Raw genomic sequence first — 23983 nt, forward strand, 5'->3', positions numbered from 1 at the left:
AGATCTGGCAGCCAGGACTGTGGGAGGGTCTCAGCCTTGCTTGGAAGAAGCTGTGGTCTCTCACGGCAGCCCTTCTGCCCAGCACTGTTAACCTATAGAGAAATCCCCCCGGGACCCCTCCTGGCGAGCCCTCCTCCTCCTGTCTCTATGGCTCCCACGGGCTCCGTGCCACCTGCTCAGGCAAAAAGGAAATGCCAAGTAAATCCATGCATCCCTGTCTTCCTTCCAGGCCCCTAGCCCCTCCACGCTCTGGCCCACCCATTGTCCCAGCCTACTTCCGGTTTCTAGGCAGCATAATCTCCTTGGAACTCCCGGCACTTCGGCAGTGAGTGTCTCTCTTGATCTAAAGCTCCCTTTTGACTCTTGCTCAGGAGGACGGGTCTCGCCCCCTCCTTCCTCCGGGGGATTTGTTTTGCCTCCCGCCTTATCGCCATTGCTGGCATCATCCGCACGGGCCCGTCTTTTTGAAGCCCAGCTGAGGCGGATTCGAGTGCACTCCGGAGTCAGCTCATTCTGTTCTAGTCCTCCACCGAGTGTCCTGTGCAGTCTGCTTTGAGCCTGGTCTCTCTTTATTGTCACATCCCTGCGCTGGCCCAGTCTGTGCCCCAGCTCCAGACCCGCTTAGAGCCACCCAGAGCCTCCTTGTTGCTCCCCAGAGAGCATCGTCTTTAGCCCGGTAATGGCACTTGTGTGTGTCTCCATTTCATCCTCTGCCTTGTCATCAGTACACTCGTGGCCTTGGCTGGGCCTTTCTGACCCCAGACTTGCTGTTTACATGTCGAGTGAGGGAAGGACAGTCGTCCAGACACAAGGACTCCCAGCTCTTCCTGCTGCTTCAGAGAAGGGCTCTTGGAAGTGCCGCTGTGCCCAGGAAGTTCTGGCTTGTTTTCGGCTTGGTTTGGCGTCTCTCTAGTAAAGCCTTCTCCCCGTATTAACCACGCAGCACCTTGTGTTTCGGTGCCCCAGATACGTCTTTTTCCTCCTCCCGATCGGGGCAGCATGGCGGCCTCCCCTCCCTCCATGCTGTGATGCCCACGATGCCTTCGTGGAATACAAATTTAAAGAACAACATACTGTTAAAAAGCGCACAAAATGTACTGGTGCTGGACGTGCAGTGTGCTACAGCACAGTGAACTTTCACTAATTGTTACACCCTCCTAACAAGCACTCAGATCAAGAAATAGAACATCTCCAGCACCAAGAGGTCCCTTTCATGTCCTTCCCCTCCTTCGTTTGACCTGGTTTTGAAGTTTATATAAATGGAATCGTACAGTTTGTGCTTTTTTTTTTTTTTTTAAGAGACAGGGTCTCATTCTGTCACCCAGGCTTGAGTGCAGTGGCCCAATCATAGCTCACTGCAGCCTTGAACTCCTGGGCTCAAGCAATCCTGCCTCAGCCTCCGGAGTAACTGAAACTACAGGCATGCACCACCACGCCTGGCTAATTTCTTTTTTTTTTTTTTTTTTTTTGGTAGAGGCAGAGTCTTGATATGTTGCCCAGGATGGTCTCAAACTCCTGGCCTCAAACAATCCTCCTACCTCAGCCTCCCAAAGTGCTAGGATTATAGGCATGAGCCGCCATGCCCAGCCCAGTCTGTGCTCTTTCATGAAGCCTGGCTTCTATGGATTCACATTAGGTTTGTGAGATTCCTCTGTGTTGCGCGTAGCAGTAGTTCACATTTCCATAGAATATTCCACCATGTGAAGATACCGTGATTTATTTATCTATTCTAGAATTGATAGGCATGTGGGTTGTTTTCAGTTTCGCACTATTATGCATGATGCTGCTATGAGCATTCTCTTACGTGTCTTTTGGTAAACACATATACACATTCCTGCTAGGTATATAAGCTAGGAATTGCTGGGTTGGCAAGCAGACACACAGTCGGCTTTGGGAGATACTATCCAAAGTGCCCGCACCAACTTCCACTCCCATGAGCAGTGTGGGAGAGTTTCAGTTGCTCCACGTCCTAACCAACACTTGGTATCATCAGAATTGATTTTAGCCATTTTGGTAGGTATGTGGCACTATCACTTTGTGGTTTTAATTTGCATTTCCCTAAAGGCTAATGGAATTGTTTTCAGTGTTTTTCTTATTGACTGGAAGTTCTTTGTATAGTCTGGATTCAAGTCTTTCTCGGCTGTATATACTGTAATTATCTTCTCTTGCTCCGTGGCTTGCCTTATTGCTCCCTTAATGTGTCCTTTGGTGAATAGATGTTCTTTATTTTTAATATAGTCCAGGTAGTCCATTTTTCTTTGCGGTTAGCATTTTCTAAGTTTTGTGGTGCTTTTTCAGGGGATTGGGAGCTCATGGGAACATTCCCATGATGCTGCCTGCTCTGACCGATGTTCCTCAGGCATCCCTGGGGAGGTGGATACTGAGCACCAGCTGCCTGAGACCCCGAGACCTTAGTTCTTAGCTCTGGACAGGTTCTTAGAGACCACCCAGTCCAGCCTGCTTGTGCTTTGTAAAAACACAGATTCCTGATGGAACCAGGGGGACTTCTGGTACGGCCAGGCCAGCAGCAGTATGCAGCCTGGAGCTGGGAGCCATTGCTCTGTGTTGGGCAGCACCCTGGGGTGGCATATGTAGGAACCCTGGTCAGAGGCACCACGGTGAGCAAGGGGACCTGCTGGGCCTGTGCATCTAAGGCAGAGGTCAGGAAGACCCAGGAACTCTGCCGGCATCTCCCTGTGGTGCCGTCGCTCTCTCTCTCTAGCCCTTTTTTGAGGTCAGCCTTGTTGCTTTGGTCTCTTCCAAGTGCCAGAGACATGGCCACCACATCGCCTAGCCATCACATCCCTGTAGGTCACGATCCCAGAGGAAGCTGCTGTGATTGGCTCAGACAGGGTCAGCGGCAGAGAGGTGGGGCCGAGGGGGCTGGGAGTGGCAGCCCTAACAGCCCCACATGGAGTGGGGGGCCAGGGGCTGCGCTCACCACACGGTGCTGAAAGTCAGAACCACAGGGCCAGCACGCGGCTGCCTTCCTGAGCACGGTTTTCTTACATGAAAACGAAGATGGGGTTATCTCTGTCTGCTTCTCATCCTTGTAAGGATTAGATGACGTGGCGCATGGAAAGTGCTGGCACATAGCAACTGTGCTGTATCAGCAGCAACTGCAGGGTGATGGCGGGAAGGAGCGTCAGTCCTCTCTGCGCTTGTGGCCAGCTGGGCCTGGCGTCTGCTCACCATCCTGCTGCCTCGGGCCCAGCTCCCAGAGAGCGGGTGTTCTGGGGTTGGCTCACTTTCTCCCGTCTCTAAAGAAGGGTAAGAGAGAAAGCCTTTAAGTGTCCATCACTCAGAGAAGGACATCTTCTCTCCTTCTGTCCCCCTCCCCACCTCCCAGCACACCCTCTCAGTGCCCTCATTCATCCAGTCAGGACTCTGGGTGGGACGTGACAGAAAGCCAGCTCTCGCCCTGCAGTAAGAAAGGTAAGGGCAGCGTGCAGGTAAGGACAAGGATTGGCTCGTCACAAGAAGTTCAAGGCTAGAGCCTCCTCCTGTCCTCAGGACTCAGTCTCCCTGTCCCCCCACCACAGTTGCCCCTTCTTCCTCCCCTGCCAGCCCCACTTGTGGGCAGGCCACCTGCTCTGTGGCACAACAGTAGCAACAGTCCTGGGCTTACGTCTCATTGGACCCATCGATGTGGCCAGAGAGCACCAGTGCCCTGGCCACCCAGGACAGGGGCATCATGTGCCCACCCTCGGGTGCGGGAGGAGCAGGTGTTCATGGACCATCCTGGTTCTGGAACTAAATCCAAGGCAGTGGCCATCAGGAGACAGACCCAACTCAAGTGCTGGGTTTAAGTGCTGACTGGGGGCAGGTGTGAAGTGGGCCCCACCCAGGGCTACCATGGTGGTGGCAGAGGAGTGGCTCTCCTTCGCTTCGCAGCAGCCAGCTGCTCCCTTCAGGAGGCAGGGAGGACGAGGTTGTGTGTGTGACTGACCTGGCGACCTTCCCAGAGGCCACAGTGGCAACAGGCAGTGGGGAGGTGGCCGGTGGGGTGGGGGCGGCCTCCGAGGAATTCCATGGGCCTGCCAGCGAATCCCCCCTTCACGGCTTCCTTCCGTTGGCAGCACCGTGCCTTGCCAGAGACTAGAAGTGCCGGTGCTGGCAGAGTGGACGGGCCCTCTGGCCTTTGTCACTTGTAGAGCTGGGGGTGGGTGTAGGTGCAGCACCTCCCGGCAGGGCACACTCAGGGCCCTCTCTGAAGACATGTGCCACAGGGTGGCAGCCACAGGGCCACAATCAAGAAACCAGGAGAGTGTCATCAGAGAGTGGCCAGAGGGGCCCTAAGGATCAGCTGGCTTCTTTTGCATAGAAAGAAGCTGAGGCTCTGATTTTTCCGGTAAATATTTCCTGCGTGTGCAGAGGCCTGGGCTGGACCCACACAGGCCCGGCTTCCATGTCCTTAGGCGAGGCGTAGCCGTGTGATGGGAACAGGGGGGTCGTAGCGCAGGGAGTTTAGAGTGAGAGAGCCCGCCGGGCGGGGGGCGGGAGTCAAAGATTCACTGCACACAGCAGGCCGCTCCGTGCCGTCCTGGGCCGCGGGTCCTGCCTTCACCAGGTTGCAGTCCAGGGGGACAGACCCGCAGGCAACAAGTCACAGAAACGTGTGAGCCTGTGTCGTGATTTGTGCTCGGAAGGAAATGCTGGGGCTGGGGAGGGGTCCTCAGCTTCCGGCCTTTGGGAAGGGGGTGCCCTGCAGCATCAGTGGAGCCCGGAAGCCGTGACCTGGATGCAAGGTTTTCTCAAAGCTTAAAAATGCCCTAGTTTTCCCTCCTCAGGCTCCGCTGAAGTCGTGCCAAGAATTGGCTTTTAAAGGCCGCCTGAAATGTGGTTTGGAGCCAAAAATTTATAGAGCCAGTGCATTTGTGACCTTGTTGAAAATGCTTATTACCGAGGAAAACCAAGGGGTGGGATTTGGGATTTTTTTTTTCCTTTCTAAAATTAAAAAAAACACCATCCATTTGGTCCATCCCCACCGCATGCCTTTCCCACCTGCAGGCCCTCACCCCGCGGCCGACTCCCGGCTGCCCCGCATCGTGTCTTCCGCTCGTCCACACCTCGCCCTCCCCAGCCCCTCCCCAGCGCCCGCCGTCAGTGACGAAAAATACCAAGTGGGCAAAAATAAGGAGCCTGGTTAGAGCCCTGGAAATTAGGCCACAGCTGTCAGGCCGGGCAGGAGCCCTTGTGTCTAGGAGAATGGAGCTGCCGGGAGCCAGAGCGCTGCCCCTCCCCATCAGGGCAGATAAGGGAGGGCGCTGCTGCTGTGCTGGGCAGAGAGGGCCAGGAAGCGCCATTTGTCACTGAGCAGACCTGTCCGGGTGTCCGTCAGTGCCAGGCCCAGTGCCCGCCAGTGGGGACACCGCCGTGGGCAGAGCCAGTCCCTGCCCGCCAGGTCAGTCTCACTCACAAGCGGTAGCGTCATAGTGTGATGACGCTCTGTGGAGCAGATGGGATGGGGAGTGCCCAGCCCTTTGGAGGGGTCCAGGAAAGCGTCTAGAAAGATGATGTCTAAGCCGAGCCAGGAAAGATCAGCAGGAGCTAGCTGGGGTGAGGAGGAGGTGTTCAACACAGCAGGCAGTCTGCGCACAGGGCCGGGGGCCGCTTCCCAAGCCCTGGGGAACTCGGAGCGTGGCTAGGAGGCCAGGCCCCTGGCGGCTTCACGAGCAGCCCTGGGCCACCCCATAAGCCACAGATGGGCTGGAGCAGGTTCAGAAAATCCCTCCACCTGTGTGGGGGTGCCCAAGTCCCTGAGAAGAGAAGCCACTGATGCGCGGCCACCCTGGAGCCCTGAGGATGGGCTGCGGGAGTGTTGGAGGCCGTGCGGGGTGGCTCCCGGAGCTCAGCACCCTGCAGCTCCCCAGAGGGAAGTGGGGCCCGGGATGGGGGTGTGAGACCCTCACTTGTTCGCTGTGACGGCTGTGGCCTTCCACTCCCTCCCCTGCCATTAGCCTCATAAAACACCAAAGGCTGGTTAAAGAGCTGGCTCAGGAAGCTTGCTTGACAAGGGGTCTTGCTGCCATATCATTCTAGAAGGTTCAGTGCTGCTGGGACAGGCAGTTTAAGCAGATAACCTGAGCTAAGTTTAAAACCTTGACACCCTAGACATCCCTGCCCTGGACTTGTTTGTCTTTTAAGGGGACACTGTCTTGAGTCAGTTAAGATGCCTGTGAATCCAGCCAACTTTCCTCATCCAGTCATTTTTCCAGAGAAGAGTCAGCTTTTCCCTGCGTCCCATGTGAGCTGAGCCCCTCCTTCCCTGACAGGCGAAGGCCTGCCTCCTTGCAGCCCCTTTTCTGAAGGAGACCCCCGCCCACCTCTGCCGGAAGCCCCTGGCCCTAACAGTTGGCAGGTTCCTGGAGTTATTTCCCTTCCTTCCTGCCCTTGAAGCCTGAGCGGCTGTCGGCTGTCCCGGTCCAGTTCCTTCTGCTTCTCCCGGGCCCCAGCAGCGTGGTAATTGGTTTCTCAGATCCTCAGCTGTGGGCCCGTCTGCGAGCACTTCCCTCAGCAGGAAGACCTATCTGTGCTCCTGCCCTGGGGGGAGCCCAGCGGGAAGAGGTGGTGGGGAACTGACTGAACCTTCCAGACCCTCTCTCATTCCTGCCAGTGAGGCCTAAAATAGACAGCAAAAATACCGCCGCTCTGCCCTAGCCCCGCAGCCCACGGTTGGTCGTGCCCCCAGACGGGCTCCGGGCCGGTGGGGCTGGCCCAGGGACAGAGCGCCGCGCAGCTGCTGAGCATGATCTGTCTCCAGCGGCTGCAGAGATGAGTGTCTGCAATTACAGCTCCTGGAAGGTCACAGCCTTCATTTCATTTTTGTGGCATTTGGAGAAGAGTTCAGTCTGTCTTCACATGCGCACAGCCCCAGGTTCAGCCCGCTAATGGCTTTCTGGAAGAGAAAAGGCAGCGATCAAAGATGTGCCCACAGGCAAGCACAATGGCCACAGAGAGCGGAGAGCCCAGATGGGCAGCAGTGGCCGAGGGGGTGAGGGACGGCAGGGGGGTCCACAGTGGTGTGGCCTCTGAGGAGGACCTGAGATTTCATCATCTGTGTCTTTGTGCTGTGATCGTCCCTGTCCACCACCACTCCAGTCTGTCCCCCGGCCCATCCGTGACCTGGTTCTGCCCTGCCCTTCAGAAAGGACATCTGCAAAGGCAGCCCCGGACCCTTTGTACTTAAAATTGGAAGAAGATGGTTGCATAAGGTAGAAGTAATATTTAAATAGCACCCAGAAGGGCTGCCTTCAAAGCTGCCTGTGGTCTGCTCAGATTGTCAGATCCCACTCTGCTGGTGCTGATGTGCACCCATGACAGCCTGGTCAGCGTGAAGTAGCTTTCCTGCGCTCAGCCCCATTGATAAGACTTTCCTCATCTCCTGGCGATTCTATTTCAGGAGAAAACCTCCCCCTATAGTAGGCACTCCTGCCTCCAAGTGGAGCCAGGCCTTTTTTTCCTGCTCGTATTATGCTAATCACTCCTTGCAAACAGGCAGACTTTGTAGGAGGTTTGCCTGGTTTTAAATGAAACATACGCCTTTGAAGCAAAGAGCCACAGTCGCTAAAAATATCATTTCCCGGCAGTTGATCCTCTCATTTGTAAAGTGCATGTTTCCATTGTTAAATCTGCAGCAGCCCCCTCTGGAGAGGAGCGCTCCGCCATCACTGGGCCCAGCGACACCCGCCAGGGAGGCGCCACCTTCCCCAGCCCCACTCTTGCCTCTGCCGCTGAGCATCCCCGCCAGGGAGTCCAGGACAATTGCAGTCATGTAGGATTCTAAATACTTTCTTATTTATTATTTAGAAACATTGAAATTATCAAATATTGAAATAATGGAGGCTGAGGTGGGAGGATCACTTGAGCCCCGGAGTTCAAGACTGCAGCGAGGTATGATCGCACCACTGCACGCCAGCCTGGGTGACAGAGAAGACCTGTCTCCAAAAGAAAAAAAAAATTTGAAATAATGCAGAATATATAGCATAAAATATGAAAGATCCTTTAGTACCACTTCCTCCCCTAGAAGTAGCCTCTGTTGTCAGCTTCTTGTATTTTTCCTTCCAGAACCTTTTCTGTGCGTTTATAAACACAGGGCCTGGTTTGGTGCTATTTTTCCAGCAGTGGGTTCTAGACTCAGGACCTCTCTAGTTCGCCTTGGGTTCACCCCCTTTGCGGTCTTTGGGCAGAGCACATCTCTCTCAGGACCCTGAGCCCAGTTGGACGCTGCCCTCTGCTCTCTGGGCAGAGCACAGTGTGTGGTTCCCTGGCGTCTTTGCTCTGAGGGGTAGCGGCATGATCCTGGGGGCAGTTGTGCTCAGGGGGGACCTGATCTGTAACTGAGACCTGGGACTAGGACACGTTCCGTGCTCCCCCCCAGGGTGACTTCCAAGGACGCCTCACATCTGGGGCCTCTCTCATTCTCAGGCATTTAATCCGGTGAAGATTTCCTGGGCTGGCAAGGAACATGTGGATGAAAAGCCTATTTCATGCATCTTAAAATTCCCTGAAAACGTCTGATGACAAAAGGAATTTTTTCAGCCTGCTGGCAGGGGGTGGGGGCGGGTACAATGGGAAGAATCGCCCCCTTCCATGTGGCCACAAATACCTGAAGGGGTCCCCTCCACACTGCCTTTGTCCCACCACTTCTGCTGTGGCTTTTCCGTCCTCCCAGCCCTTTCAGACTCTGATCTTTCACCAGCTTCCCCGAGACTGCAGCGCGGCTGCTCTGATATCTGCTCTTTGTCACCAGTGGTGGGGATTAGCGTTTAACTCCCCGTCCTGTTTTCTGACGCTTATCTCAGTGCCCTTTAAGCAGATACTTGCAAAGGCTACAGAAAACCATCTCAGTTCATAAAATTTCACAAAACCCCCAGACTAAAGATGTGAAGACCAGAAAGGCACTAATGGCTCTAACTCCTGATGGAAAGTCACTGTGGAAGTCACACCGAGCCAGAAAGGCAAGAATGACTGCGCCTGCTCCCCAGGGGTACCGCTGCTGTGGGGCTGAGCCCAGCCTCTGGCCGCCAGAGGAAATGAAGCCGGAGGCCGGGGAATGTCCTGGGGAAGCCCGGGTCTTGCCCAAGAGCTGCTCTTTTTTCCCTTCTGTTTGGACAGAGGAGGTCAGAGCTGCGCACAGTGGGCTTGGGACGGTCAAGGTAGAGACCAGCAGGGAAACAGTGACATGCAGAAACTCAAGAAAAAACAGGACCCAAGCTCCGTGCTGGTGTGGGTAGGGCCAAGAGAAGGCAAGCTCCAAGGCCGAGCCCGGGCTCTGCGGCCCCCATCCTGTGAGACCACTGCTGAAATCTCCCCAGTCCCCCCAGAAAAGGTGCATTGCCACGCCTAGAGCGGGCAGCCCTGGTGAGGCAGTTGGGTCAGCGGGTCTCAGGCCAGCCAGGAAGCTTGTTAAGAATGCAGATCACCAACCTCCTGGGGGAGGGGCCTATGCACAGTTTTGGGGTCTCAAACATCTTCCAGTGACTCAGGTTCAGGGGTCCCTCAATTAGGAGATGTTCCTGGCTTGGGAGACCCTCCCGGTTCTGGAGAGTAAACGTGCAGCCTTCTTGACGGGCGAGGACACGGGTGGGACAGGGGTGGTGGCTCTCTGCTGAGAGTTGTGGAGCCGAAGCCATGCCCATGGCGCCCAAGGGCAGAGCACTCAAGGTGCCACCAGAAATCAGAGTGGCAGCCCGAGTTGGAACTCCCTCAGAACGCGTAAAGTCCTTTGGAGGAAAGTCACCATGGGAACATGAAATACCAGTGAATCACTGTGATCACCCGGGGACAACCACGAGGACAGCCCACCTGGTAAATCATTTGGGAAGGGAAGCATTCGCACCTCAGGCCATGGCCACGTGAACACCTGTGGCTTTAAGGCTGGAGGGGCCAAAGGTGGGCCCGGCAGAGGCCTCGGTGCCTGGGCCCAGGGCTGACAGGTGGGAGGATGGGAGGATGCTCGCCATCTGTGAACGCTTGTGGGTGTATAAACAGCAGCAGGGAGTCGATCTCTCGGCCTGGAACAAAGGGACTAGTCTGGGAGAAACAGAATGAAATAAAGGAAAATGTGAACGGAACAGCCTGGTAATGGGAAGACGGCTGGGGCAGGGGCGTCCCCTGCCATTCGTGGGTACCATGGGGTAACCCTGGCCAGCTCCCCCGGCTCCTGGCACCGCCTCATTTCTCACAAGGCACCCCCAGAAGTTCGAAGGAGGAAATGGCAGAGGTACAGGGTACCTTTCCCTTACTTGTTCCAAGACAGACACTCTACCTCAGAGGACCCGACGTGAGGTCACATGCCAGGGGGTGAAGGGGCATCTCTGCCCTGGGCATTCAAGCTTCAGGGAATTGGAGCCCTCAGGTGGGTGGGGAGAGGGGCTGGGCCAGGGAGGGGAGGTCTTTGTCCTTCAGCGGATGTCGCACAGTGTGAGGCTGTCTGGCAGAGTGGGAACGTGACCTCCACGTCAGGGACCCAAGTTCTGTCCCCGCTATGGCCTTGGCTTTGTGGCCTGGAGCCAGTCCTTGGCTTCGGTTTCTTCCTGTGTCCCTCGAGGCAGTTGGAGCGCGTGGGCCCAACTGGAAGGTGGCAGGGGCAGGCGGGTCCAGGGCCAGGCAGCAGCGCACCAGGCAAGGCGCCCCTCCCTGGGAACCGTAGCACATCCCCGGGAAGAAGTCCTGCTTAACGGGCAGAGCTCAGGGGGCTTCAAGGGAGAGAAAGGTTACTCCATGGTTCTCTGATGGCCGACCAAGGAGACTCTGCGGCAGCTGGGGCTCAGGGATGCCGTTTCCCTGGCATCAGTAGCCTCGGATTCGGAGCGCCAGTTTTGGCCACGTCTCCCTGGGCACCAGGAGTCATTATATTAATCCCCCGACCCTGGACCTCAGATGGCAGCTACTGCGCCTAACGAGGTTCCTGGTATCTGCTGTTCCTCAGAGTCACCCCCATAGACCCTTCTCCCCCCGGATCTGAGTGTGGGTCCGGGCTGCAGAGCTGTGGGTGTATGGGTGCAGTTTCCAGGTCCTGCTTCCTTCTGGTCCCCTTGGAGACAAGCCATCGCCCAGCCGGACAGCACTGTCCTGGCCAGGTTTGGCCGGAGCCTGCCACGGCAGAGGCGGCCCCAGGGTGCAGAGTGGGGATGAAGGAGCCAGTTGCAGATGGGCTGCCCGGGATGGAGCCACAGCTTCTGGGCAAACTCGGCTCCAGTCCTCCAGAGTCCCCAGTGTATCTGTAGCTCAGGTGGCCTGAACAAACGCACACCCGAGCCCTGTGCCGTATGGGCCCCGGGCTCTGCATGTTTGGTGCATGGCAAGGTGCAGTGACAGCGCACGGGCTCAGGGTTCGGGTCTGGCTGTCCCATCAGGGACCGCGGCAAGGCCTCTAACCTGTCCTGCACCTGCATTCTGTGTTAAAAAGGCCGCGGGGCTGAAATAACACCTGTCCCGTGTTGAGACGTTTTAACATACATGACGTGCCTAATGTCACTCCACAACCGTCTGTCACTTGTGGCCACTATTAGGAAGGAAGTGGTGGTTCTGGCTCGCAGGAAATCCCTGTGGCAGTAGAAGGCAGGAGCCCGGCTGGACTCACGGGTTCAAACGCATCTCAGCACTTCTTGGAGTCGATCATCAGGGAGATGGCGGGGTTTCCGTCAGTGACCTGTCCCTTTGTTTTCATTCACTCAGAAGCCACAGGTTTGTGGCCTGGGGAGTGATGGCCTCCAGACAGGGGCCAGACTGTCCCCCACTCCCGGGCCCTGCCAGCTGTCTCCTCAGCTTCAGAGCCTCCAGCAGGGGGTCACACCCCTGCCTCCAGGCCCCCCTCCCCCCAAGCTGCATCCAGCCCGTTCTGGAGTGTCTCCATGTAGACAGGAGGCGCAGCCTCTTTTCTGGAACACAAACCCAGACCTCACTGTGAGTCAGCTGCCTGCCGAGTCCCCTCCAAGGGCCTCCTTGCAAATTCTGAAAGTGCTTTAACCAGAGCCAGACACCCACAACCCTGATAACGTGGTTCAAAATGCACCTGACTCCCTCAGCCCCTTAGCATCATCCAGTTCCACGTACAAGCTGAATTCCACAACCATGGTGACCCAGGCCACCTCATCCTTCCTGACTGTTACTGTTCTGTTCCACGAGCATCTGTCCCCCCACTGTCCGCAGAGGCCCAACCCTGGGCCTTGGGAAGCTCGTGGTCTGGGTGGAGAAGGAGCCAGAGATCGAGGCGGGCAGAGGGGCCATGCGCGGGTCTAGGACGGAGCTGGGGGGGATTAGCAACGGGTGAGGCAGGAGGAGGCAGGGCCAGAGGGGGCTTGAGAAGGACCTGTGAGAGCACAGTGGGGAACCGGCTTGGCCGGGTTGATGAGAGCACATGGAGAATATGGCCAAGCGGTCCACAGGGCCAAGGCAGAAGGTGACTTCTGCCTTGGAAGAAGGCGGAGCCCCTGCACGGCAGGAAAGGCTGCCTGACTGCACCCTGGGTGGTGGAGAAGGCCCGAGTCACCTCTCCTGGCTCTGTCCCGCTCTCAGCTTGGTCCCTAGAGCAAGCCCCAAACCTGGAGTGAGGGACCAGCTTGTCACAGAGCAGGTGAGGCCTGGCTACTTCAATGCGACCTCTGCCGCAGATCTCTAGGGGACCCCAGCCCAGCTGTCTGGAACTCCCAGAGCCAGACGGTGGCTCTTGTTGAGCAGAGGGACAGACAGCTGAGAGGACTGCAGGCCTCCCCTCCCCCGTGCCCCTCCTTCCCTCCATCCCCTTCCCACCAGCTCCCAGCGAGCCCCAGAAAAACAAGTCCTTGCGCCTCCTCCCCCTCCTCCCACCTCCCCTCAAGAAACTTTTAAGTGTACCAGATGCATCGACTGCATTAAACACGATGAATTTTTAAGGCATGAGTTGGCAGGGTTACCATGGCTGCCTCTGCCCTGAGGGGCACACTGCCGAGGATTGATTGAAATAAATAAAACAGATTTACAGTTTTCATACTTGGGAAGCAGAGAGTTGGAAGGGAAGATAGGGAGGGGAGGGGCCGGATGCAGCGAAGCTCTGGAGCTTTCTGGGCTTCATCTGGGAGGCCACTCCGTCCCCTCCCATCCTGAGGTTGTGCTGACCCGAAAGCTGCTTTCTCTTTAAATTCCTAAAGCATCCCAGCTGCTGGGCAGGGAGGAAGGCAGGGGGAGGCCCTTTCCCTGTGGGAACAGCTCTGGGCTGTCTCTGTATTTTCTGGCCTTGCTGTTAGCTTGCACTTGAGATTTACTGTCCGTGAGACTCCAGGCGTATCCCAGGCAAGTGCCCGTGTCCCATGGCCTTGGACGGGGACATGGACGCCAGTCAGTAGCCAATGTAGAGAGATGGGGGCTCATCCCTCTGCATGTGGAACTGGCCTGGTCAGGGCACCGCAGGCAGCTGGAGGTGGAGATGAAGGAAGGAGGCCCAGGCTGGAGGGAGAAGGGCAGGGGGCTGAGCAGGGACCCTGGGGAGCCAGCCCTGTCCTCGAGAACAGGCCCCTGAAGCCTGCTGCCCTCCTGCCATTTGCGCAGCCCTGAGGGTGCTTGTGGAGGGCCGTGGTGTCCACCCACCCTATGTTCTCAAAATCAGCAGCCAGCCCAGCTGCTGAGCTTCCGGGAGCCGGGATTATGTGCCACGTCACCCTTTGGAGCCCCCCACCCCACCCAGAGCTGCCAGCGGCTTGCAAGGGAACACAGTGACCCCTGAGCCCATCCCCCGGTCACACCACCCACCAAGGAGCTGGGCTTACAGGTGGGGTCCCAGCTGGGCCCTTGGGGCTACAGGATTGGACCCACGGGGGTGGGGGACAGGAGCTGCCCCCTGGTCCTGGCGTCAGACCACGGAGAAGCAGAGCAGGAAGAACCGGGTGGGCAGCATTGAGGGTTGGTTCTGCTGAGTGTTTGGGGCAGACAGACCTTCTTGTACCCGTTCGTGCGGCCCAGCCTGGCAGGAGGCACTGAGTGAAGTCATCCAAACCCCTGCTTCTGGGGTGGCACCAACCAGGCGCAGTTGGGAAGGACTTGCCCCATTGATTGCACTCGGGGGCAGCAGGGTGGGCACGGGGGGAGTTGGAGCACTGGGACACGCCCACCCGGCCCGGACCTCACCCGCTGAGGCCGCTGCTGAGTCCTGTGTTCGTCGGGGACAGGCGAGGGCTGGGGTAGAGAGGGACTGTGTCAGTGGCAGCTGGGGATTGCCAGGCGAGAAGCGGGTGCTCCAGCTCCATGCTCTTCTCTCGACATTGGCATCTCTTTGCACTCAAGACGTTTGGAGTCCAGAGTGTCCCCACCCTGCTGGTGGACACCTCGTTGGTGTGGTGAGCTTGTGTGGAACAGTCGAGAACGTCAGAGGTCCTGGGAGGGGGTGATGGCTTCAGCCTCCGCCACTTCCCCTTAAACTTCTCGAGTCTGCCTGGTGCTCCATCCACAGCCCTCTCCATGAGCCTTGGGGCAGCTGGCCAGAGGGACAGGCTGTGCCCATCAAAGGCCCTGAAGGCCAGCACTGTCAGGCCGGCTGGCATGGGGACATTCCGGGGCCCTCAGGCTGTTCCCCCTAGGCTGAGCACTCACCCCAAACCTCCCTGCCGTGGGTCAGACGCGTCAGCTGCTGCTGCCCTTGGTCACTCTCCTCAGGAGGCCCGGCCTGAGGAAGGAGAGGTGGCAGCTGCGCCGCCCAGTGAGGGCGTTCGCCCAGTCCCCCCACCCTCAGGCGGCTCCGTGCTACAACCACCCTGGGCTGGCGGGGGCGGTGGGAGCGTGACATGCCCCTACTTGGTGATGAGAGCCAGAGGCGAGTCCCGAGAGGGAGCCAGCATGAGTGTGCGGAGCAAACAGCTGAGGGGCCTGGGAAGGATCGGCTGATGGTGCGGTTTGGGGAGGCTGTTTCTGCCCTGGCAATGTTGCTGGTCCTGTTTTCGGAGGGCGCAGGGAAATAGGGTCATGGGAAGAAGTCTTACGTCTTCCCTGAAGCCGCAGGGCAGAGTCCACATTTCCCAGGACGAAGCACGGCGCGGCGCCAGCATGCTTCCTCCCAAGGAGGACACCCTCGCCAGCGCTCCGGAGCCACAGCCCCAGGGAATGTCCACGCAGTGGCTGTGCTGCGTCTGCACACAGCCCGGGGTGGCGAGGAGGTCAGAGCCCCCTTGTCCTCCAAACCAAGGCTTGGCTTTGCCTGAGTTGGTGGCCTGACCAGTCCCTGGAGGAGAAGCGGCGTGTGGCCCTTCCTCAAACCCAGGACAGCACAGAGAAGAGGGTGCAGGCTCCCGTTGGCCTCCACACAGGCCTTTTTCCTGCCTCTTATCCTACCGTGGGGCGGTCTCGTCCTGCCAGCCCAGGCCACGTGGCCTCAGGGCGTGACTGGCCAGTCCAGAGCCACGCGAGGCCCAGGGCTGCTGCAAGGCCAGCAGACGCCTCCCTCCTCCCACCCACCCTGGCCTAGGTTTCACCTGGAGCAGGGGCTGTGGTGGGTGCCAGGCGGGGGCTTAGAAGAGCACATGCTGCCGTGGGCCACCCTGAGGCCCGTGGCTGTCCAGGGCTGGATCCTGGTACATGGTGACTCTTGGGCAGTTGTGAGTGGTCGAAGGGACAGTGACATGAAGGCTCACCCCAGCTTGGCAGGTGGGGTTCAGAGTGCCTTCCCGCCCACACCAGAGCAGGGGCGGGAGGGAAGCCAGAGCCACGTCTTTCCTTCCCTGGCCCCAGTGTGGGCCTTGGCCTTGGCCTTTTGAGGCTGCCCCAGAGAAGAGAGTCTTTATGGGAAAGGCAGTGTCATCTCAGTTCTTAAGGGAGAGTGACAGCCCCTGCTCTTGGGCCCCTGGGGGGTTCAGAGCATGCCAAGGACGGGTGGCTCCCTTAAGAGCTCCTGGTATGTGGCAGAGGAACCAAAGACAAGCTGGTCCTGCCCCCAGCATGAAACCGGACCTGGAAGGAGGGGGCAGCCGTCCAGGGAACAGCAGGAGGTCCGAGAGGGAGAAGCAGAACCACGTCCATGGGGGCTCCGGGGTGTGTGTGAGGAATTGGTGGCGGCAGAGCCCCAGCTGGAGCCAATAGCTTCACTGCCACCAAGCGAGCAGCCATCCCTGAGTGGTCATGTGGCCCTCCCCGCCGGCCTCTCACCAGCCCCGCACACTGGTGTATGGACCTGCCTCCGCCAGCCCCGGGCACGGTGCGGGGGTTCCCGGCGCGTCCCAGACTCAGGGCTCCTCCCAGCCCACGCACTTGCCGGGCCGCAGTCTCGGGATGAGCAGCGCTTCCGCATGGGCGTTGGAAAGTAAGGGCGAACGTGCGGTGCCGCAAGCTGCGTTCCGTTGTTGACGCTGCTTGAGAGCCAGGCAGGCAGTTCAAGCCAGGCTGGGGCTCAACAGAGAAGTGATGACGCAGCAGCCCTGCGAGGCAGCCATCTGCCAGCCCTCCGCCGGGGAGGGTGCCTGCTCACAACGGGCACCGGGGAGGCAGAGTGGTGAGGAGGAACTCGGGTTCTAGAAGTCGACTCTTCTGGGTCTGAATCTTCCGTCCTCCTCCCCTGGTCAGTTATGTGATTGGCAGTGTGGGTCCTCTCTGAACCTCAGAGTCCTCTTCTCTGCATAGGGGTGATAATCATACACCCTGCCCAGGTTATGTGAGGACGCCGCAGGAAGCCGCAGGAGGAGCTCAGAGCCCGGTGCCAGGCACGTGGTAACCCTGAGGCCACCTGTGCAGATCCTGTCATGGACCTGGGATTGAAGTGAAAGTGGGCCCTCTTCCCCCCACCCCCTTGAGTCGGGAGGAGGTATCAGCATCCTGCTGAGATTCCAGAGCTCTCTACGGTGTGGCCGAGCTGACCTACTCCCACTCTCCGTCCCCCCGGCTGCCTGGGACGGTGCCTTGCACCCGAGAGCCCTCTGAGAGGGAGCCGCTGTTCTTCCCCACCACGCTGGCCGGATCCAGGCGGGTGGGTGTGACGGCCTCAGCCCGGTGCCTGGCATCCAGTGAGGGGCCCTGTGAGACGCTATTGCTGTCTTCTTGCGGCATCGTGACCCAGCAGGCTGGGAGGTGCTTTCCTTCTTCCCAAACCTAGGGTGACCTCGGGGTATGGCAGGACGCAACCCCCACCTCGCCCCCCTTCCTTGGTTGAGCCCCGTGAGCCGCCGGCCGCAGAGCAGCCCCTCCAGGCTCCATCCAGTGGCCTCCTGGGCAGGACTAGCAGAAGCATCCAGAGCGTGGAGGGCCCCAGCCGCTGCTCTCCGTGGGTGCCTGCTCCTAGCTTCTCCCCTCCCCTCCCCTCCCGTCCACTCCTGCAGTGTTTTAATTAGCAGCGCTCAGGGGAGACTCCTGGGGAGGAAGCCCGGTGCCATGTGTTGTTGCCGAGCCTTCGGGCTGTCGTGCAGGCACACGCTCCGAGTCCCCAGAGATGAGCTGGCCTCCTGGGCTCCCGCGGTAGAGGGGAGAGAGCAGGGGAGTCTGGGCAGGGCAGCCAGGCCTGTACTTGGCCCCGTGGGTGAGGTGGGTAAAAATGCAACATCAGAGCGGCTGCTTTCTGCAGACCAGAGTATGCGCAGCTTGCACCGACCTGCCAGGGATGGGCGGAGTGGGGTCCGGCAGGTCTGCAGCTTGTCCGGGAGACCTTCGATCCTTCACAGCAATGCCCAGCAGTGAGAACTGAGCAGCTGCTCAGTGCCAGCCCTCGCCTTGGCTTGGGGGGTGGGTAACAAGAATCACAGCCAAGGCCCTGCCCTTTGCAGCTCTCATTCTGGCAGGAGAGACAGACAGACCGGAAGCCAGTAAACAAGCACATCATAAGATGGTGTCAGGTAGGGGCGGATGCCTGCACAGGCGTGGGACTTGTTCTTAGCAGGGCGTGCACTTCAGACCCAGGCCTCGCCAGGACCTGAAGTTGGAGCTGAGGCCTCAATGCCCGGGAGGCAGATGCCCAGCGAGGCAGAGCTGGCCAGGCCAGGGCAGAGCAGGCTAAGCCCCTGGGACCGCGCAGGCTGGGCCAGGTCGGGAAAGCCCGAGAGGTGAGAACGTTGTGAGTGAAGGAGGGTCAGTAAGAGCTGAGGCTGGAGGGGAACCTACCAGAGGGTGTACGATCTTGCAGGCCATAGTGAGGGGCTGGGCTTTATTTTAGATCCAGCAGGAAGCCATCACCAAGTCCCAAGCAGGGGAGTAGGCACATTTTAGGATTGCCCAGTGGGTGCAGGAGGGTGAACCGTAGGGGTGAGAGAAGCAGCAGGGGACAGACCAGGAGAGGTCTTGAGACTGATGAGGCAGAGGTATAGATGTTCTCCCACTCAGTGGGGCTGCGACAGGGTGGGGTGTCCAAGTCAGGACGTGCCCTGAAGGTGCAGCCCCCGGGCCTGCCAGCGCTGACACAGGGCTGGGTGTCAGGGACAGCTTTTTGTTTTGGGCTTGAGCAGCTGGGTGGGCAGGGATGCCATTTACTGAGATTGGGGGGCGGCTAGGTGGCAGGTCTACAGGGACACCTAAGCGGGCGTCAGTAGGGATTGCCCCCAAACTTTGGTTTGAAAGGCAGCTGTCCCATCCAGAGCCCAGGAGGGGCTCAGGGCAGAAGAGCACATGTGGGAGTCACTGATCTAGAGACAGCTTTGAACACGTCTGTGGGGCCAGAGACCACCGAGGAATACAGACTAGAGAGAGAAGAGCAGAAGGGCCACCCCAGCGTTAGGGGAGGAGGCACAGCGGCGAGGTGGGAGGAAACCCAGGAGAGGGTCTTGTTGCTGGAGGCAGAAGAAAAGAGTGATCCAGAAAACTCTACCATCCCTGACCTTCCATAGCACCGTCCGCGTTCCCCAGGTTCTCTGGGACGCCAGGAGGCCTTGGCACGCGCCCCTCCTCGTTGCCAGCCCCATGCCTGTGCCTGTCCCTCCGCACCCTGCCCAGCTGTCCTCACGTGAGCACCGCCCCCACCCTCCGGCTGCCGCAGGTCCCCACGGCGCTGGCCCGGCCTGTGATCCCTGGAGAGCGCTGCCTGGCAGCGGCTCAGCTGTTGGCCTCTGTCATGGAGACGGCAGCAGCTGCAGGCGACGGGCACTTGTGACCATTTGTCAGAACGCTCCCCTTCCTCCCTCGCCTGCCCTTCTGGAACATTTCTGTCCCACGGCCCTGGAGACAGGGCTCATCCCAGGGTGGGAGGACCAGGAAGGGACGGGAAGCCCTGTCTGAGTTCAGCAGAGCCACCACCTCCCGGCCTTTGGCTTGAGGCAGCCTAGCCAGGCTTCCCTCCCGTGGGCTTCCCTCCCGTGGGCCGGGTGGTCCATGTACCGGACACTGGGCCCCTCACATGCGTCGTCTCTAGTCTTCAACACTGTCCTCGGGGTACTTCTCCCATCTTACTGGAGGGATTGCCCCCAATCAGGAAGTGCAGAAATTCCTGTGCAGAGACCTTGAGATCACGCAGCTCGTAGTTGGGGACCCCAGGCCCCGAGGCATTTGCCCCCCACCTGACTGCAGGGAGCCGCCAGGCGCTGGCGGAGGTGAAGTGACCCTGTGTTTGTGCGTCCACCACCGCCCTCCCCGCACACCGCCCCCCGCCCCGCCTCGGCGCTGTTTCGATTTCTCCCAGGGTTTGTCGCCCGAGCCTGCTGGTTCCAGCCAGGGCTGGGCTGGAGACGGCCTGCCCACTGTTTGCGCTTCGTGGTTTGGCCTCTCCATTACCAAATGCCCTGGGATTTTTCCGGGGCCAGGGCTGGGGAGGAATCTTCTCTAGCCTGGCCCAAAAGCCGTGGCTGATATTCAGAGGCAGGCAGGAAGTGAGGCCCTGATAACGCCAAGTTTAGCGCAAGGTCAGTGCCTGGTAGGAAGTGGACATGTGTCAGGCATGTTGCCTCAAAACGTGACTCATGTTGCCCAGCACAGGGGACCTCGAGGCCTCAGACCCCTTGTCTGGTCTGCGGCAATGCTCCCCTGCAGCAGAGACGAGGAGTCAGGCGGGACATCAGCCCCAGACAGGAGGCTGTGAAGGCAGCGGCGCCCTGCTGGCACCAGCCCCCATCAGTCAGGAAGCGCCACGCACATGCCACCCTCTCACCAGCCACTCGTCCCTTCTTATCCGGCCCCTACCTGCTTCCTTCTTTGTTTGCAAGAAGCTTCCAGATCCCTGAGACTCCTGACAGGAAGTCCTGCCCCAGCCCAGCTGGGAAGCCACTGCCCAGGTGGCCTTTGGATGCTCGTCCCCTGAAGGCCAAGCCTTTGAGGGCACGTGGCGAAGCGAGGCGGTTGGAGGCTTCCTCAGAGCCTGTCCTCGAGACCCACTTGTCACTGCTGACACCACGTTGCCCCAGGGACCCTGGAAAAACCACTTTTCCTCATTCTCTGGGTCCCATTTCCCTTTTTTATAACATGGAGACCGTCACATGGCTTTTCACAAAGTCGGATCCTTGTCCCCTCCAAGACTTACTAGAGGAGAGACAGTGGGAAGAGTCGTGGCCCAGGGGGCAGTGGAGCCAGGCTCCGGCCCAGGTAATCCTGCGACCTTGGTCAAGTCGCTTCTCCTCCCTGCCCCCGAGTGTCATCGTCTATCTACACAGTGAAGGGAAAACCCAGGGACCTCGGGGGGTCCATCCCACAAGTACCCCCTGGGCCCCTGCTACCTGCAGGCATGCCCAGGCGGGGCTGCCCCGGACCCTGACCTCAGGAGCTTTCCTGAGGACGTGGGGGGACAGTAAACAGGTGAGCAATGGTGGGGAAGTGATCGCTACAGCCCAGCAGGGGCGGGAGTGCCATGGCCTGGGGGGCCATTGCTGACACAGGTGGGAGCTCAGGACGGTGACGTGACGCAGGGGCCCTGTCCATCACTGGTAGCCAGGGGCCCAGCTGTTTCTGTCGGTGGGAGTGGGACGGGTAACTATAGCCCGGGGAGCCAGGCCCAGCGCAGCCCCCACAGGCCTCAGAGTCGGGGTTCCACACTGGACTGCCAGAAGGAGCAGGTTTCCCCGGAATGCTCAAAACCCCAGAGGAGGCTCCCCACGTTGAGGCGCAGAGGTTCGCAGAGCGCCCTGAGCCTGACCCCACTCGCCTGCTTTCCAGGCAGCTCTGCCTCCTGCTCAACGCAGAGAACATCTTCCACTCGATGGCCGACATCCTGCTGCGGGAGGAGGACCTCAAGTTCGCGTCCACCATGGTCCACGCCCTCAACACCATCCTGCTCACCTCCACCGAGCTCTTCCAGCTGCGAAACCAGCTCAAGGACCTGAAGACTCTGGTACGCCGTGTCGGCCCTGACCCCTGTCGAGGTCTCTGCCCGCAGAAGGCTCTGTGCTCTCTCCAGGGCCACGTGCCCTGCCTGACCTGCCAACGGCCCTGCCTTTGCCGCCCCTCAACACCCAGCCCCACCCAGGCACTGCCCCCTCACAAACAGGGCTCTGCTGGCTCTGGGCCCACCCCACTGGGGGTCACCCCCCTCTCGGGGTCAGGCCTCTGGATTGTAACCTGGCCTGGGACTCGGAGGTTAGTTATTCTCCTTGCCCTTCTCTCCCACAGCTGGACACATCTGTCTTGTAAGGCACCTGTCGTAAGCCAGGGTGTCATGTTGCTGCCCGTCCCAGGCTTTGGGTGAGGACACGCTGAGGGTTGGTCAGAGAGAGCAGGCAGACACTCACCACCCTGCACGACTTGAGGAGAGATGCAGGGCAGAGGGGTGGCGGGCTACCACGGGACTTCGTCCCCCACAGCCCCTGCCCAGCAGACCCTGCAGACCCTGCTCCACACCCTCCCCGGGAGTCCCGAGGACGTCCCAGCCCGTGTCTGAGACTGATCCAGGCCACAGCCCTGCCTTCCTCCTGTGGTTCCTTCCAGACATTCGCAGAGGCCTTAAGAATTTTCCTCAGGGGCAGGGGCTCCCCAAAGTGTGGGCTCAGCTCCTGGGCTGGCCTGCAGCAGGGAGGAGGTGGCGTTTGAGGACAGAGAGGAGGACACCGTTCAGGAGAGCCTGGCCCCTGAGGAAGCTTCCTCCCACCCGCACTCCCTGGCCCTCCCGGCCCCGGCCCTGCCGCAGGGTTCTGGGGCACACGATTACTGTTATTTTGCCGAGGGCAGTCTCGCCAGCACAAAGGAGAGGTTCACTCCCCGCCAGGCCCTCACCACCGTCTGGCTCTGTGGGACCAGGAGGTAATGACAGGGTCTGAGGAGGAACTGTCAGCGTTTCCTTTGTGACAGCTCGTTCCCAGCTGGGCTGCCAAACACGGCTGGGGGTGCGGAGCTGGCTCCCGGCCCCTGTGGCCCTTCCCTCTTCGGTCCCCCTGCAAGGACCAGGCAGGGACAGAGCAGGGCTCTCCTAAGTGCTCGCACCTCTCCCCTCAGGAGAGCCAGAACCTGTTCTGCTGCCTATACCGCTCCTGGTGCCACAACCCGGTCACCACGGTGTCCCTCTGCTTCCTCACCCAGAACTACCAGCATGCCTACGACCTCATCCAGAAGTTGTATCCTTCCCCTCACTGTTGTTCGAGTGGGCTGCTGAGAGGCGGGAGGGGGACGGGTGACCCCTCCGCACCCAGCGGGGGGGGCCTGGCAGCCATCCTTCCACCCCACCCTCTGCCTGGCCCCCAGGGCTGTGACATCAGGGCCGCCTGGCCAGGGTGCTGCAGGGGTTGTATTTGGGAGAGCACCACTGGCAGCACATGGGACTCCTGGGGCCTCCTGGAGGGGGACCGGCCCTGGAGAAACCAGGGTGTTGGGGTCCGGGCTGAGCAGGCCCAGCCTGAGGGTGCTGGCGGGTGGTGCCCGGCCACCGGGTGAGGGTGAGCCCAGCTCCTGCCCCAGGGAAGAGGCGGGTGCTCTCTGCTCGCTGCAGTTCCTGCCGCCACCTTTTCGCCAGGCCCAGCGTGGGGCAGGGCAGGGGAGGGGGCCCTGGGCAGACACGGGCGAGGCCTGCAGGCTCGAGCTCAGGACTGAGCCTTGAGGCGCCGCAGAGCCAGAGCCGGCCGGCTCGGCAAAGGACACAGTGGGGAGAAGCAGGCTGGATCGGGGGGTCTCGGGAGGGGAAGGGCCCACATACACCTCAGCTCTTGCCCCTTCGAAAGGCACCAAGAAGCAGACCGCCTCCTCCGTGAGTGCCTGACATGCGACTCTGGATTGGAGCCCTGTTTAGAAGGCTGTGAGGGGCCTCCGTGGAGGGCTGGGCCTTGGCTTGCCTGGCCCCCGTCAGGGCGCCTGCTCTCCTTCCACGACCCAGATCTGCTCCTCTGGGCCACTAGAGTCACCCAAAGACTGGCAGGCCCACCGCCCAGCACACTTGCTACACCCCTGACGTGGCCCTGCTGGGAGCAGGAGCCTTTCCTGCCCAGCCCTCCCGACAGGCTGCGGGGCTGAGTGCAGAGGGTGTAGACAAGACAGCTGCAGGCCCCGAACCTGAGCACCTGTGCAGGGGGGTTCCATGTAGAGAGCAGAAAGGCAGGGAGGAGGACGGGCTCATGTCCTCTGTATACCAAATCCCACTTTTCGAGACCCAGGCCCTGGGCACAGGAAACCAAGGACCGGCGTGGAGGCCACATGGTGCTCCGGGCCAAGCCCCGGGCTCCAGCCTCTACCACCTGCTAGCAAGGTGTGGCCGGCCTGGCCCCAGCTCTGCGGCGGTGGCTGTGCTGGCCCAGGGGTCAGACTTTCCTTGACTGCCCACCCAGCGGGGACCTGGAGGTCACTGTGGACTTCCTCACAGAAGTGGACAAGCTGGTGCAGCTGATCGAGTGCCCCATCTTCACATGTAAGGGTCCTGCGGGTGGCCTCGGGCCAGCCTGGAGTGAGGTAGAGCTGGAGCCAAGCTTGGCTGAGGCTGGGGGGGCGTGGAGAGAGGGCAGTCACCCTAGGGATGCTTCCGGAATGTCAAGAATGTAAAACTGGGACCGGGTGCGGTGGCTCACGCCTGTAATCCTAGCACTCTGGGAGGCCGAGGCGGGTGGATCCCTCAAGGTCAGGAGTTCGAGACCAGCCTCAGCAAGAGCGAGACCCCGTCTCTACTAAAAAATAGAAAGAAATGATCGGGACAACTAAAAAT

The 23983-nt window shown here is 59.7% G+C and overlaps 1 protein-coding gene across 1 annotated transcript in view; it reads left to right on the forward strand.

The window, feature by feature from the left end:
• VAC14 (Vac14 homolog (S. cerevisiae)) overlaps window positions 1-23983 on the forward strand; it is a 105107-nt gene that overhangs the window by 73778 nt on the left and 7346 nt on the right. The window contains exons 15-17 of the mRNA XM_012641577.1: window positions 21022-21196; window positions 22294-22412; window positions 23613-23692. Of these exons, the coding sequence (XP_012497031.1) occupies window positions 21022-21196; window positions 22294-22412; window positions 23613-23692 (374 nt within the window). The remainder of the gene's footprint in view (window positions 1-21021; window positions 21197-22293; window positions 22413-23612; window positions 23693-23983) is intronic.

Source organism: Propithecus coquereli, unplaced genomic scaffold (assembly GCF_000956105.1).
Source record: "Propithecus coquereli isolate 6110/MARCELLA unplaced genomic scaffold, Pcoq_1.0 Scaffold165, whole genome shotgun sequence".
In the NCBI taxonomy this organism is placed as follows: Eukaryota; Metazoa; Chordata; class Mammalia; order Primates; family Indriidae; genus Propithecus; species Propithecus coquereli.